A 15057-nucleotide genomic window follows, 5' to 3' on the forward strand; every position below is an offset into this window, starting at 1 on the left:
AGCCCAGCCCAGGACCCCCTGAACGGGACCCCTCAGCCCAGCCCAGCTCCCAGCCCTGGGAATCCCAAGATCAGACAGGCACAAATCTCTCTGTAATTGATCTGAATTGGGATGAAGGTGAGGTGCCTTTCTACTCCGCTGCTGCCCAGGCTGCTGAAGGTAGTCTTGGGAGAAAGAGACGAGGGGGACACGGCCACCCTTTCTCCTCCTGGCCCCCATCAATCATGTGATGCTGGAAGGTGGCTCCTGCCGGCCATTCCTTCCTCTGCCTCGGGGTGCCCCGCTGTCCCTGCCTTGGGGAACCAGGGCTCACCCAGGCCACCAAAGCCTCGGGCCTTAGTTCCCCCAATTTCTGTAAGACGGTAGTCTTATTTCCCCAGTTTCATTCAGATATAATCAATATACAATTATATATATGTATACATAATTGATTCCATTCGTCGAAGGGGTACAGCTCAATGACCTGATACACGTATATATTGTGAATGATTACCACAAGTGTTGTTCACATCCATCACCTCACATAGCTACATGAGACCCTTAAAGGTCTACTCTCAGCAGCTTTCAAATGGACAATACAGTATTGTTAGCTGTAATCATCCTGCCGTATATCATGTCCCCAGCACTTATTTACCTTGTAACTGGAAGTTTGTACATTTTGACTCCCTTCACCCATTTTCCCATGCCCCAGCCCCCATCCCTGGCAACCAATTCTGTTCTGTTTCGATGAGTTTGGTTATTTTGGATCCCACATATAAGTGAGATCAAACAGTACTTGTCTTTCTTTGTCTGACTTACTTCACTTAGCGTAATGCCCTCTAGGTCCATCCATGTTGTTGCAAATGGTAGGATTTCCTTCTTTTTTACAGCTAAGGAAAGGTGATAGTCTTAAAGACCCTTCCAGCCCAGACTCCTGTGATTGGCCACAAAAGACTCCCTAACCTCCTCCTTCCTTCCCTACCTCCGTGGAATAGGTCCCAGGGAAGCGGGTCCACCCCCGGCTTATTGCACCGAACTACCCTAGGGGGACACTGGGACCCTGTTAGATGAATTCAATTGAACACGTGCACTTAGCAAGACCCTGTACTCAGGCTGTGCTAGGCCCCTCAGACGAAGGGTAAAGAAAACTTAAATTGTGACTTGCCCAGGATCACAAGCAAGTATTATACTGGGATTTGTATCCCTGGGGTGGTCTGGCTCTGGTGTCTTGCAGCCCATCAAAAGGAATTCTCCCCAGTGTCAGGTCCCTTCACCAATCTCCTGCTGAACACCTACTGTGTGCCAGGTCCCATGCTGGGTGCTGCCACATGTGCACGGATGCGAACCAGGCCCCACTCTGGGTGAAGAGATGGCCAGATAAGGTGCGATCCGTCTGGGGGCTGGGGTGGGGGAGCCCAGGTCCACCATGCACCCACATTTCCAGTCTAACAGGAGACAGAAATCAAGGCTCCAGTTTCTGGGATGCAATCAGAGGCTGCCTAAGAGGAACATGGAAGATGCTGGGGCTGGGGGCCTCCCTGAAAGAGTGAATGAAAAAGTAGATGCCTGCCTCTCTAGGCTTTGAGGTGGGTTTGGGGTAGATAATAATAATCTAGTACAGCTGATCCTTGAACAACTTTGGGGTTAAGGACGCCAACGCAGGTGCAGTTGAAAATCTGCTAAGAACTTTACAGCTGGCCCTCCACATCCCAGGTTTCGTATCCTTGGATTCAACCAACCAAGGATGATACTGCAGTACATATTTTTGAAAAATCTCTGCGTATAAGTAGACCTGTGCAGTTCAAACCCGTGTTGTTCAAGGGCCCTCTGTATTACTACTGATAAAAGGGAAAGCCAAAGTCTTGACAATAACCTGCACAGCCTTCTGCTCTGTATCTTTTCCCCCTACATTCCTGCTGTCTCCAATCTCCTCTCCCGTCCTACTCCACTCCTCATCCTCACTGTTCTTGGAACATTCTAGCCCACTCCTGCTGACCAAGACATTTCTGTTTTTGGAGCAGAAGCAGGCCACAAACAGGTAAAGTAATCGAGGAAAGGGAGAACGTCTGATGGAGAAAACATGCCATGGAGAAAATAGCACAGAGTGGCTAGAGGGGGTGCATGGGGACCGTGCAGGGGAGGCTCTGCTCGTGTGGACACTCCTGTCCCAAGAGAGGTGACTTTTTGTGTGTGTATGTGTGTGGTGTGGATCAATTTTAAAGTCTTTATTGAATTTGTTACAGTATCGCTTCTGTTTTATGTCTTGGTTTTTTGGCCATAAGGCATGTGGGATCCCAGCTCCCCGAAGAGGGATCGAATCCGCACCCCCTGCACTGGAAGGTGAAGTCCTAACCCCTAGACCACCAGGGAAGTCCCAAGGGAGGTGACCTTTGATCTGAGATTTGAATAGCTTGGAGGAGCCCTCTGTGCCAGGAGCTGAGGGGCAAGCATTTCAGGCATAGGGAACAGGCTGAACGAAAGCCCTGAGGTAAGAAGAGCTGACTGGTTCCAGGAACAGAATGAGGCTGGTGAATGAGGGGGGCAGTGGGAGGAGATGGGGTGGGGCAGCTGGCAGGGTCTGGGGGCAACTATATTCCAGTTTGCATTATATTCCAGTTTGGTGGGAAACCTCTAGAGGGTATTAACTGTTTTTAAGGTGATCCCTCTGGCTGCAGAGTGGACTGTAGTCCAGCGCCCTATGGGTGGGCAGGTTAGTGGCTTGGACCAGCAGGGTCGGAGGTGGTGGGACATGGATTGGTTTGTGATGTGGGGACATGCTTTGCTATGAATCAGGAAGAGGACTGACTGCCCAGTGCCCACTTCACAAATGAAGGAAATGTAGCTCAGAGACAGTCCCTGCATAGGGGGATGATTATGCCCATTTTACAGATGTAGAAATCGAGAGGGGAAGGAATTTGTCCAAGGAGACATACCTAATGCTAAATGTAGGTCCCTAGGGTACTTTCTCTGATCCTAGACAGGCTTCCTCTCTAGGTGTGGCTGGAATTACTCACCACCTGCCTTTTGCAGACAAAGAAATTGAGGCTCAGAAGAACAACATTCCTGACAGTGAGCCTGGGTTGAGACCCAGGGCCCTCGATGTGAGGTCTAGACCCTCTGTCGCAGTTCCTGCCTTCCTGGTGTGGCTGTAGAGAGAAGATGAATGTAGCAAACCCACAAGAGGACATAAGAGGAGGTGATGTTTAATTGCATACTTCTACCCGCTGTGTTGTGGACGCCCAGGGACAAGATGAACGAGGAGGCTCTGTCTTGTGGGGAGGCAGGTGTATGCCCCCTTGTCTCCTTCCTGGCTGGACACCCGCTGTGGGTGAGTGTGTGTGAGTGTGTCTGTGAGTGTGTGTAACTGCATATGAATATGTGAGTGTGGCACCCACAGGAACTGCAGCTTCTCCAGGACTGCTGGGCATCCAGCGCCCCCCTGCTCAGATTAGTGTCCCATCACTTCTCTGTCCACTTACCTGCAGGCCTCTTGGTTTCTGTGCTTTATCTCCAGGCCCTGCTTAGGCTTCTTGATGAGGAAATAATTAACGACGGAAGGATTTTCTGAGGCTTTCGTCTCATTCTCCTGGCCATGTTAAAAAGTTTCAGAATGAACAGGGCTGCTGGCGGGAGGATAACAGGAAGCCAAGGGCACCTGGGGCTTTTGGGAGGAAGGCCTGGTGTGTGCCTGGGCTCAGAGCCTGGGTGAGGAGAAAGAGGGGCGGGGGCTGGGCTCTGGCCTGGTCCCATTGCTTCCTGGGCAAGTTTCTTGCCCTGTTGGGCCTCTGCTTCCTCCTCTGTGAATTGAGGAATTTGCACTAGAATCCAGTACTTCCAAAGCATTCCCTCCTCCCCACCCCATGTAAACTAGTGATCTCCAAAACAAAACAAACAAACAAAAAATTGTTAATTAAGTTTGGGAAACAACACTGGGATATATAAAGTTAAACCAGTTTCTCTACTGCAGGGCATTCCAGGGTCTTCATTTGCTGCAAACTTTTATGTCTTTGAATAAATAACACAAATGCACTTAGCATTTAATTCAGGTGGTATGGAAAGAGTTTGGGGAGCTCACAACTCTTTCCTGCCCGTATACTCCTCACTTTCAGCGGGCCCCACTGGCAGTTTCTAACCCATGGAGAGATGGTATTGCAGTGCCAGCAGCCATGGGTGTACACTTGATCATGGTAAGTGACTGCTCGTTTCCCAAGTGGGGACCCGGCAATGTGGATGCAGCATTTCTCAAACTTCCTTGAGTTGACCACGGAATCACTCCCAAGCATTTCTGGGTCTAGCATCTGGAGGAACACCCTTCGGGGGAATGAATCCCTGGTCTTCATGTTCTCCAATGAGACTTGATGTAGGAGGGGAGCTGTCAGTGGTGCCTTGGGAGTTCAGACTCCCATCTCTGAGAACGCCGCCATACTTCTGTCTTTTGATGCCCACCAGGGGCTGCCCTTTAATTTGAGGAAAGGTGCCAGAGCTGGCGGTCTACTTGGGGACACCGAGGCTGGAGAGGGCACGCACGCGCCTGGGTCAGGAGTAGGTCAGAGGCCGGGCTGGGCCTCCGGCTCCCAGGTCCACAGCTGAGCTGGGCCATAGAAGTGCTCTGGCCCGGGGAGAGCTCTGGGGGAGAGCTCTGGGGGAGTTCTCGGATGCATGGGAGCCCTGCCCCGCACCGCTTGGTCATTTCCTGAGAGAGGGAGCAGATTAGGACTGGGATCGGGTGCGTGGCATCTACACAGGGTTGGTGTGACATGTAGGTTGTGTAGGACCTTTGAGCTCTGAGGACACTGTGCGCTGGTGTGACGCGTGCGCTGGCGTGACGTGTGCACTGGGGGGTGTGACGCCGTGTGCCGGGGTGACCGGTGTGCCGCTTGCTGATGTGACGTGTGCGCCGTCTGGCTGCCGTGCAGGCTGCGGGCCCAGGTCGGCGCCAGGTGCCAGGTGCGGGCGGCGGGCCCGGCGCGGGGGGCGCGCGTTGGACCCGGGGAGCCGACGCCGCGCGCCCCGCGCGCACGCGGGAAGGTGTGTGGCGGCGCGCGGGTGGGTGTGAGCTCGTGTGTCCCGCCGGCGCCGCCCCGCCCCGAGGCCGGGCAGGTGTGGGCGGGCCGCCGGGACCCCGCCGAGCCGGGGCCGGGAGAGCCGGCGGGAAACAGGAAGCAGGGGCGGCGCGCGACGGCCGGACGGCGGGGAGCCGGGCGTGCGGGTGGTTGGCCGGCCGGACGCTCCTCGGCCCGGGCCGGGGCGGCGATGTGGGGAGGCCCGGGCAGCCCCGGAGGCGGCGGCGGGGCCGGGGGCGGGGCCGGGGGCGCCGCGGACCCCGCCCCCCTGCGCCGCCGGAGCCGCCGCCCGAGCGCCGACCCGGGAATCCGAGGCGGCTCCGGCGAGCAGGGTGAGCCCCGGGGGCGCGGGGGCCGGGCACCCGCCAGGCGGACCGGGCGCGGGTGGGGGGTTCCGGCGGCGGGGCCCTGCCGGTCCCGCGGGCGACGCCCCGAGCTGGGATCAGCCGGCGCACCTCGGCCCCCGGCGCCCGCGCTGACCCCCGCGCGCCTCTGGCCCGCAGACCCCGAGGACACGGCCATGCCGGGCGGGGCCGAGGCAGGGGAGGCCGAGGAGGAGGCTGGGGCCGGCTCCGGGTCCGAGGCGGAGGAGGACGCGCTGTGGGAGCGGATCGAGGGCGTCCGGCACCGGCTGACGCGCGCGCTCAACCCGGCCAAGCTCACACCGTATCTGCGCCAATGCCGGGTCATCGACGAGCAGGACGAGGAGGAGGTGCTGAGCACCTACCGCTTCCCGTGCCGCGTCAACCGCACCGGTGAGCCGTGGGGGGAGCGGGGTCCGGCCTGAGCGGGCGGTGCCGGCCTTCTTCGGGGCGGACGGGCCAAGGGTTCTGATCCCCGGGGCCTCGGTCTCCACATCGGTGGAGTGGGCTGGTTGGTGCGCCTCCCATCCTGCCTCCTCCTGAACCACGGTTTATGACCCGGCTTGTCCGCGGTGAGCAGACCGCGTCTGGATTTTTCTCCCATTTCCTGGGCCCACCTTAGAGCAAAGGGTTGGCTGTAGTTGGCGGTGCAGGCCGGGCTTGGGACCTCCCGGTCACAGCTGGTGGACCTGGCGTCTTTCCTGTGTCCTTTGATCCCTTTAGTTCTTTCCGCTCCCCCTTCCTCGGGGAGTTATTTTTCCTCAAGTGCTCAGGACCCATCTCAGTTTTCTGAGGGTGCCTTCTCCCATAAGTTGGGCCTTTGAACAGAGCTGGCAAAGGGGTGAGGGGCTTATGGTGGAATTTCAGGCATTGGTCAACGAGAGAAATATTTTTCTTTGCGTTTGGCGATGGAGGGGGCTTCTCTGTGACATTGAAAAGGCAGGCTGCGTTGGCTGGCCTTGTGTCTTGGGGGGGCGGGGGCAGGCGGGGGCTTCAGGTGCCATTGTGGGTCGTGGGGGGTGTGGGTCCTGGCTCTCCTGGCTGTGGCAGACGGGCTCTCCCCCCTGATGTGTTGAGTCAGGCCCCTGTGTGTGTCACCGGTTCAGAAATCTGGGGAACGTGGGCGCTGGAGTATTGGGGGGGAGGGGAGAGAAAGCAGCTAGGCACTGGGGGAGGCCCTCACCTTGACCCTCGGGCACCGCACCCCCCACCCCTCCCCAGGGCGCCTGATGGACATCTTGCGCTGCCGGGGGAAGAGGGGCTACGAGGCCTTCCTGGAAGCCCTGGAGTTCTACTACCCTGAGTACTTCACGCTGCTCACAGGCCAGGAGCCTGCCCAGCGCTGCTCCATGATCCTCGGTGAGTGGGTCGGCAGTGGGTGCCAGTGCCTCGGACACCGGTGCAGAGGTTCCTTACCCCGTCCCTGTCAGGGAGGCACTCCTGTGGTCGCTGTTGAACAGATGGGGAAATGGAGGCACAGGGAGACCTGAAACGGTTTGCCCAAGGTTCCCTCCTCTCCAGCAGACTGAGCGTGGGGCTGCAGTTCTAATGCAGTTATAACGCAAGTTCAGAGCCCACACCCTTCATGTGGCTCTTTCCCCCTAAAGTTGTTCTCGGACGTGTACGTGGCAGGCAGGTACTACCAGTTTACAGTTTCTTCTGTAAGATATTCAAACATGCCAGGAGACTTGAGAATAAATAGGAAAGATCTTTACTTCTTCCTTCAGCTGTGCTCTACTGGTAATAGTTTGGCGCATCTCCTTTCTCTTTGCAATGATACACACACACACACACAGATGCACACAGCCGCGCACACACACACAGACACACACGTCTTGCTCTGTATTTTGCTTTTTCTCAGAACAGCTGATTTTTGTGATTCTTCCACATCTGTTACACTTTAAATGACTGCATTTATTTTTATTTTTGGCTGCATTGGGTCTTCATTCCTGCACGCAGGCTTTCTCTTTGTTGTGGTGCACAGGCTTCTCGTTGCGGTGGCTTCTCTTGTGGAGCACAGGCTCTAGGTGTGTGGGCTTCAGTAGTAGCGGCATGCGGGCTCAGTAGTTGTGGCGCATGGGCTTAGTTGCTCTGAGGCATGTGGGATCTTCCCAGCCGAGGGGTCGAACCTGTGTCTCCTGCATTGGCAGGCAGATTCTTAACCACTGTGCCACCAGGAAAGCCCTGCATAGTGTTTATTAGTGATGTGCCACAGTCATTTAACCCATCCTCTGTTGATGGACATCTAGGTTGTTTCCAGTTTGCAACATTACAAACAATGCTGGGGACATCCTTCTAGGTGCACCTTTGTGGAAATGTGTGTCTCAGGAGGAGACGTTCTGAGAATTCAAATTTCTTAGAGAATGTGTGTTTTAAAAGTTAAATCAACATACATTCCTCCAGCAGTGTACGAGTGCCCATTTTGCTGTAACCTCATTCATCCTGGGGAATCATTTAAAAACATTTTATGCGATCAGCTATGTGAAAAATAACATGCTGTTTTAAGTTCGTACTTTGTTGAGAGATGTTCACAGCTTACTGTTGATAGTTAGTTAACCTTGGGCAGATGGCTCGACATTTCTGTGCCTCAGTTTTCCTGTCTTTAAAATGGTTACAATAAATAGTACCTACCTTAAGTGTTGTTGCGAAGACTAAATAAATTAATATATGTACATAGGCCAAAGAATAAAGTCAAATGTTAGTGGTACAACTATTGTTATTATTATTATTATTGCTAGTGAGTTGGAATGTATTTTTCTAGACAGCCATTTTTATTTTGGGATTTGCCTATTGGTAGTTTTTGCCCATATCTTTATTTGGTTGTTTGCTTATTGATTTGTAGGAACTTTTTATATGTCGTGGCTCTTAGTCGTTTGTTATATTTGTTATAGTTTCTCCCACTCTGTTGCTTGTCTTTTAGCTTTGTTTCCTACATCTGTCATCATTCAGAAATCTCTTATAGCTCTTTGATTTTGTGCCTTGTTTAGGAAGGCTTTCCCTGTCCCCAAATTGTAAAAATAGGTTCCAGTATTTCCTTCTAGTGTTTTTCTGGTTTGGGTTTTTCTGTGCAGTCTGCCATCCCCCTGGATTTTATTTGCCTGACCTGGCTTTTCTCTCCCCTGTCCCTGGCAGATGAGGAGGGGCCCGAGGGCCTGACCCAGTTCCTGATGACAGAGGTGCGGCGGCTGCGGGAGGCTCGCAAGAGCCAGCTGCAGCGAGAGCAGCAGCTGCAGGCCCGGGGCCGGGTGCTGGAGGAGGAGCGGGCAGGGCTGGAGCAGAGGCTGCGGGAGCAACAGCAGGCTCAGGAGCGCTGCCAGCGGCTGCGGGAAGACTGGGAGGCGGGAAGCCTGGAGCTGCTGCGGCTCAAGGATGAGAACTACATGATCGCCATGCGCCTGGCACAGCTCAGTGAGGAGAAGAACTCAGCTGTGCTGCGCAGCCGGGACTTGCAGCTGGCGGTAGGCCCTGGGGAGATGGGTGGGTGCCGTGGGAAAGGGGCACCTTTGCAAAAAATGACGGTCATATGGTAGCCAGCCTGTGTCCCAGAGCCACCATCTGCTGGCTATTGGACTGTGGGCAGGTTCTCGGCCCTGTGCCTCAGTTTTTCCATCTGTAACATGAGGACGTTGATAGCACTTATTTCGTTGAGTGGTGGCTGTGGTTCTCAACTGGGGGTGATTCCTCCACCCCCCAGAGACATTTGGCCACGCCTGGAAACGTTTTTGGTTGTCACATCCAGGAGGATGCTATTGGCATCTAGAGGGTACTGCTACACGTCCTAAGTGCTCCGCAACCAAGAATTGTCCAGCCCAAAATGTCAGCAAGTGCAGAGAAACCTTGGGTTTGGAGGCTTCCTAGGATTTAAGACACAGAATTTAAGACATGTACAGTGCCTGGCACAGTTAGTGCTCAAAACCTGGGTTATCGTGAGCCATTGTTATTGATAGTATTATTAAGTATTGTTGATATTATTATTAAGTGCTACTCTGCGCTACGCGGGTTTCACGCATCCCATCATGTAATCTCACTGAGGCACCACACACCACCTTCTCATTTTGAAATAGAGACACAGGTTTAGAATGGTAAAAGGACTTGCTCAAGGCTGCAAAGTGGGGAATGGCACAGCCTGGGTTTGAACCAGATCCAGCTGGCGCCAGCGCTGGCCTCCGCCCTGTGATGCTCCAGTCTAGGTGACATCTCACTCAATTCTCTCCATCAGCGAACGAGGCCGTGCCTCTTACAGGCTGAGAAACAGAGCCTCTCTTTCTTGGTTCCTTACTGGGGCTTTGCATGGGGATAAAGCTGGGATCTTACAGCCGCAGAGAGTTGTCCCAAGGATTTGACAGTGCCGGCGGCACACAGTAGGCTCTCCCCAGCAATACCAAGAGAGGTTCCACCGGGGGATTCTAACTGTGGCATTTGAAGCCCCTTGACCCCATGAGCCCCAGCTGTGTCTGGAGCATCCCAGGGGGTGACGGGTGCCCACGGACAAGGCGTGACACGTGTGAGGCTGTAGGTGCGGGTGTACGGGTGCGCTGGAGTGTGCGGCTGTGCATGCTGGGGGGTTGACGTCTGGAGAAACAAGTCCTGATTGGGGGTGTTGAGGCCACAGGTTGACGGGCCCAGGCTGCCAGGCCCACTCAGCCTCAGTTTGCGCATCCTTGAAGTGGGAGGTCATGGGTGCAGATGACATCACAGTATTACAGCACGTCCTGTGCGGCAGGCATGGTCCTCTGGGCTTGCCGTCCATCAACTCCTTTAATTTCCCAGCAACTCTATTGGAATAGGGGTTTGGGGGGAGCCCTGTTATTATCCTCATTTATAGATTAGGCACAGAGAGGTTGGTTGGAGTACTTTTCCAGAGTTCCAAGATTGAGCATTTCTGACTTTGCTTTGGGCACTGCTGGGGGTAGGGTGGGGTGGCGTGGGGTGGGGGGCCGGTGGGGAGAGCCTGCTCAGAGGACAGCGTGATGGCCACCGGCCTCCCTCTACCCCCGCCCCGTGTTGGGAGGGGCTGTGGCCGGCACGGTTTGTCTCACCTTTGGGCTGGGTGTGATTGTGAGTTTGGTCCCCTGAAGTGGCAGATGTGTGCATTGAACTGGGGGGGGGGGATGCCCTGTGTGTGTGTGTGTGTGTGTGTGTGTGTGTGTATGTGTGCGTGTGCACGCGCACAGCTGTCTGGGGTCTCCTGGGGTTGGGTAGGGGGATGAAGAAGAGGTGTTGGAGTTTCTCTGTGTGTCTGCAGTTCAGCTGTAGGTGCACGTGATATGGCCTAGGGGTACGGAAATCTGCCAGCAGGCAGATAATAGCTGCTTTTTCCCAGTTAGCAGGTGGAGGGTAAGGGATGAAATTTAATTAATAGATAAGCTTTTCTTTAAATGTAGCTACTGTACATTTGCTTTAACATACTGAAGCTTTTCGGCAACAAATTAGCGAAGGCTTTGCAGATGGAAAAGAACAGAGCAGCTGACTGTGCTTTTCTTGGAAGCTTGGGTTCCGTTCCCCCTCCGTGGACAGGTGTGTGGTGGCTGTGATTTAATATTGTGTTTTATAAGGTGCAAATTTAATGAGCTGTTATTTCTAAGCAACGTAAACTTAAAGGAACGAACGCTATAATTTTGTGCTAAGTGAGTTTGTACACCAGGATGAAATGCAAATGTATTTCCTGGCGTTCAGCGGAGACTCCCAGGTGTCCTGTCCCCTGAGCTCATCGGGGGAGCCTGTTGGCTGTGGATCGGGTGGGAGGCCGTGGTGTGTGGCTGTGGTTTGCTGGAGAGGGTGTGACCACATTTGCCCTTGTAACTAGCTGTCTTTCTCCAGCGGTTCACAAAGCATGTTTTGTGAGGGGAAAGGAATGTGAGAGTCATGAATTTCTTTCTGAGTCCTCTGCGGAGGAGGAGTGGGCTGTTAATTCATGGAACTGCCTGACGCAGCCTCCAGACCCTTGCGTGCGTGCGTGCGTGCGTGTGTCTGTTGTGTGGGGGATGGTGCCAACGCCTGGCTCTGGGGAGGTGGGGGGCTGCAAGTCCTTTCCAAGCAAGGCCAGGGCACTCCTAGGGCACCAGACATCGGCATGCCTGAGGGTAGCCCCAGAGGTCATTGTGCCCTTTTTCCAATGACTTCATTTTGTGGCCTGCCACCTGCTGCTCCTCTTGTCACCGTCTAGCCACCTCAGACCCCGGATGAATTTGGAAAATCACTCTGGCTGAATGCACTCATAATCCAGCAAAGTGGCCGTGTGTGTCTGCTCTGCCACCACCCAGGCGCCCGCCCAGCACCCTTGGCCAGCTCCTGGCTGCCCACACTGAACTGGTGACAGTCGGGGTCCTAGGATTTTATTTAAAGCTGTAAAGATAGCCACTGTCACTCCCCCAGCAGCTGTATAGTTTAAAGGCCTCTGTCTACCTGCTGTCTTGTTTGATTCCTGCAGTGACTTTGGGAGGCAGGTGGTGGAGCAGGGGGATTGAATGGGCCCATTTTACTGATGGGGAAACTGAGTCCCAGAGGAGGTAAGTGAGTTGCTCAGGATGACTGAGGATAAGATGGTACAATTGAAACCTGGACCCCAGACTTGGAATTTGTGTTGGGGGTGAACCAACAGCATAATCTTTCCGAGTGGAGACTCTGGTAGGAGTATCTTTTTTTTTAAAATATTCATTTATTTGGTTGCACCGGTGTTAGTTGCGGCAGGGAGGCTCCTTAGTTGCAGCTTGCCAGCTCCTCAGTTGTGGCATTCGAACTCTTGGTTGTGGTGTGTGTGTGGGATCTAGTTCCTTGACCAGGGATCGAACCCGGGCCCCCTGCATTGGGAGCGTGGAGTCTTAACCACTGTGTCACCAGGGAAGTCCCTCTGGTAGGAATATCTTTAAGAGAGCGTCAGACTCACGTGTTCCATGAGTGTATGTTGAGTGGCGAGGCTGAGTGAGAGGGGACATCTGGGCTCTTGGGCTGGGTGAGACCCTGAAAACCATCCTTCTCCTTCTTCCCCCTGGGAGATGAGGAGATTGAGGCACAGAGAGGGGCTGTGACTTGCCCAAGGCCACACTGAGTTAAAGGCCAAGCTGGGCCCAGCCCCTGGGTCCTCCTGTTCTAGGTGGAGCCCTCCTTCCGCTCTGTTATCCTGGTGCTGGTCTCAGTTGCCTGCTCAGTGTCAGAACTGCAGGGCTGACATGCATGTTATGGTGCAGCCCATGTACCCACAAGTCCTTGGGGCAGATTCTCCTGGGAAGGTGGCTTGGCCTTGCTGCCTCCCTTATCGTATTTGTTCAGCCTGTCTCTTCTTCATAGACACGTCTGGGGAGGATGCCTGCTCCGGCCCCTCTGGGAATCGGGAGGCACCCAGGAGTGCGGGCGCAGGACCTCTCCCCTCTGGCCTGGCTGGTGCTCCCTCCCTGAGCCGATCCCTGTCCTGGGCCCCAGGTGGATCAGCTCAAGCTCAAGGTGAGCCGGCTGGAGGAAGAGTGCACGCTGCTGCGAAGGGCCAGGGGGCCACTCCCTGGGGCCGAGGAGAAGGAGAAAGAGCCCGACAGTGCGGACCTGGTCTCCGAGCTGCGTGCCGAGAACCAGCGGCTGACGGCATCGCTGCAGGAGCTTCAAGAGGGTCTGCAGCAGGTACAGGGGGTGGGGAGGGTGGGGGACATCAGACCCTCCCGCTGCTCACGTGTCCCCCTGAAGCCTGGAGAATTGAGGATTCTAGATCGGGAAATCTGAGATCTGGATGGAACCCTGGTGTCCTCTTATCTTAAGCTCTGAGCAGAGGGCCCTCAGCACTCAGCTCACCCTGGGCATTGAGTCTGGGGTCTGCCGGGGTGGGGGTGGGGGCAGGAAGCCTCTAAACTCCCTGAAACTGTGTACACGATTTTTTATGTGTGAGCATTTTTTTGGGGAGAGGGCCTCAGCTTTCCTTGGATTTGTAGAGCAGTCTGACCCTGGAAAGGTTGAGACCCCTGGGTGGCCCTGGGGCTTTCCCCGTGCCCTGTGGCAGGTTAGTGGCAGGTAGTAGCAGTGTGGGCCTGCCACCTGGCCACTGCTCCTCACAGGAAGTGGGGGAGGGAGCCGGGGCTCCGGTGTGTTTCATAGGGTTGGGGGTGCCTGGCTAGGGTGTGGGTCTGGGAGCTGGATCTTGGGCCCATGGTCTACCTCCCTGCGCCAGGCTCAGACCTGATGAAGACCCCTTGTCAGGGCGGAGGGGAGAGGCCTTGGAAATGTTACCTGTCTGCTGTCCTGGGCGGCGAGTAGGGGCCAGAGCAAGAGAGAACAGGCCTGGTTCTTGTTGAGGAATAAGATCCTGGTCCAACTTGTCCTTGCATGCCCTTATCCACGTACCTCATTTATACCCCAGATGCTCCCTGGAGGGTGGGCAGGGCTGCGGGGGCCACACCCACTCTATAGAAGGGGAAGAAGCCGAGGTCCCTAGAGGTCAAGGCCCTTGGCCAAGGTGACAGAGCTAACAGGGTGGGGCTGAGGGCTGAGGGCTGTGTGTCCCCCTTACCCCATGCTCAGGGTAGGCCCTGAGCTCTGAACTCTGACCCTCCCAGGAGGCGAGCCGGCCGGGGGCCCCAGGCTCAGAGCGCATCCTCCTAGACATCCTGGAGCATGACTGGCGGGAGGCGCAGGACAGCAGGCAGGAGCTGTGCCAGAAGCTGCACGCCGTGCAGGGGGAGCTGCAGTGGGCGGAGGAGCTGCGAGACAAGGTAATGTCCCCCTCAGCCTTGCCCCCATGTGCCTTCTTGCTAACAGCCCGGGGAGGCTCCTGGGGTGGGGGGGGCATCACCAGTTTCCATCAGCCAGCCTTCCCCCTGCATCCGCTGTGTGCCTGGTCCTGTGCCAAGAACTGTGCTTTCATTTGTTCTCGCATATGTATTGAGATCAATCAGGGGACAAAACAAAGGTCCCTGTTCCTGGGGAGGGCAGATTCCAGCAGGGGAGACAAACAGGATGTCATACATGTAACCCGCAGTCCGTGACTTCGTGTCACAGAGGGTGATGAGTGCTGTGAAAGAAGCGGAACGGGGTAAGGGGGCAGATTGCAGTTCAACTGGGGAGGCCCAGGTTGGCTGGGACAGGGTTGTTATCCCCATTTTACAGATCATGCCACTGAGGTCGAGTGAGGTAACATTGGTCAGTGGCCCAGGCTGCCCAGCTGGGCAGGTAGGCACTCGTTATTGGGGCTCAGCCCTCTCTCCCCGGACCAGCGGGACACCAGCTGGTTAGCTGCCCCTGGTCCCCAGCCCTGGGGTCTGACCTGGGTGTGTCCCACCCCGCTCCGCCCTGGCCCGTCCGCAGTACCTGCAGGAGATGGAGGACCTGCGGCTGAAGCACCGTACACTGCAGAAGGACTGTGACCTGTACAAGCACCGCATGGCCACCATCCTGGCCCAGCTGGAGGAGATTGAGAAGGAGCGGGACCAGGTGAGCCTGGCCTGCTGCGTGCCTGGCCAGTGGTTCTCGTCCAGGGGAAGATGGCGAGAAGCAGGCAGGACTGGAATTGTAGATGGAGACGAACAGTTCACTCATCCGTTTAGGAGGGGACAAGTAGGCCAGGAGAAACGGGACCTGAGATACGCCAGCCCCACCCTCTCCGTACACCTGCCTCACTGGGCTCCTGGGACAGTTACCAAAGTCGGTCCTGGTGCCCTTTGCCTCTGAATCCC

The 15057-nt window shown here is 55.5% G+C and overlaps 1 protein-coding gene across 5 annotated transcripts in view; it reads left to right on the forward strand.

The window, feature by feature from the left end:
* Positions 1-4101: 4101 nt before the first annotated feature.
* Positions 4102-15057, forward strand: part of CARD10 (caspase recruitment domain family member 10) — a 28080-nt gene continuing 17124 nt past the window's right edge. For 2 of the 5 annotated variants that reach the window (XM_057741622.1, XM_057741618.1), the window contains exons 1-7: positions 5158-5374; positions 5546-5797; positions 6626-6763; positions 8537-8862; positions 12824-13015; positions 13942-14097; positions 14690-14815. In XM_057741622.1, coding sequence (XP_057597605.1) covers positions 5233-5374; positions 5546-5797; positions 6626-6763; positions 8537-8862; positions 12824-13015; positions 13942-14097; positions 14690-14815 — 1332 coding nt within the window. In that variant the 5' untranslated portion in view covers positions 5158-5232. Of the gene's footprint in view, positions 4167-4904; positions 5008-5156; positions 5375-5545; positions 5798-6625; positions 6764-8536; positions 8863-12823; positions 13016-13941; positions 14098-14689; positions 14816-15057 lie in introns of those variants that run through there. The other 3 variants (XM_057741620.1, XM_057741621.1, XM_057741619.1) reach the window with 3 other exon arrangements.

This window comes from Hippopotamus amphibius, chromosome 7 (assembly GCF_030028045.1).
Source record: "Hippopotamus amphibius kiboko isolate mHipAmp2 chromosome 7, mHipAmp2.hap2, whole genome shotgun sequence".
Classification (NCBI taxonomy): domain Eukaryota; kingdom Metazoa; phylum Chordata; class Mammalia; order Artiodactyla; family Hippopotamidae; genus Hippopotamus; species Hippopotamus amphibius.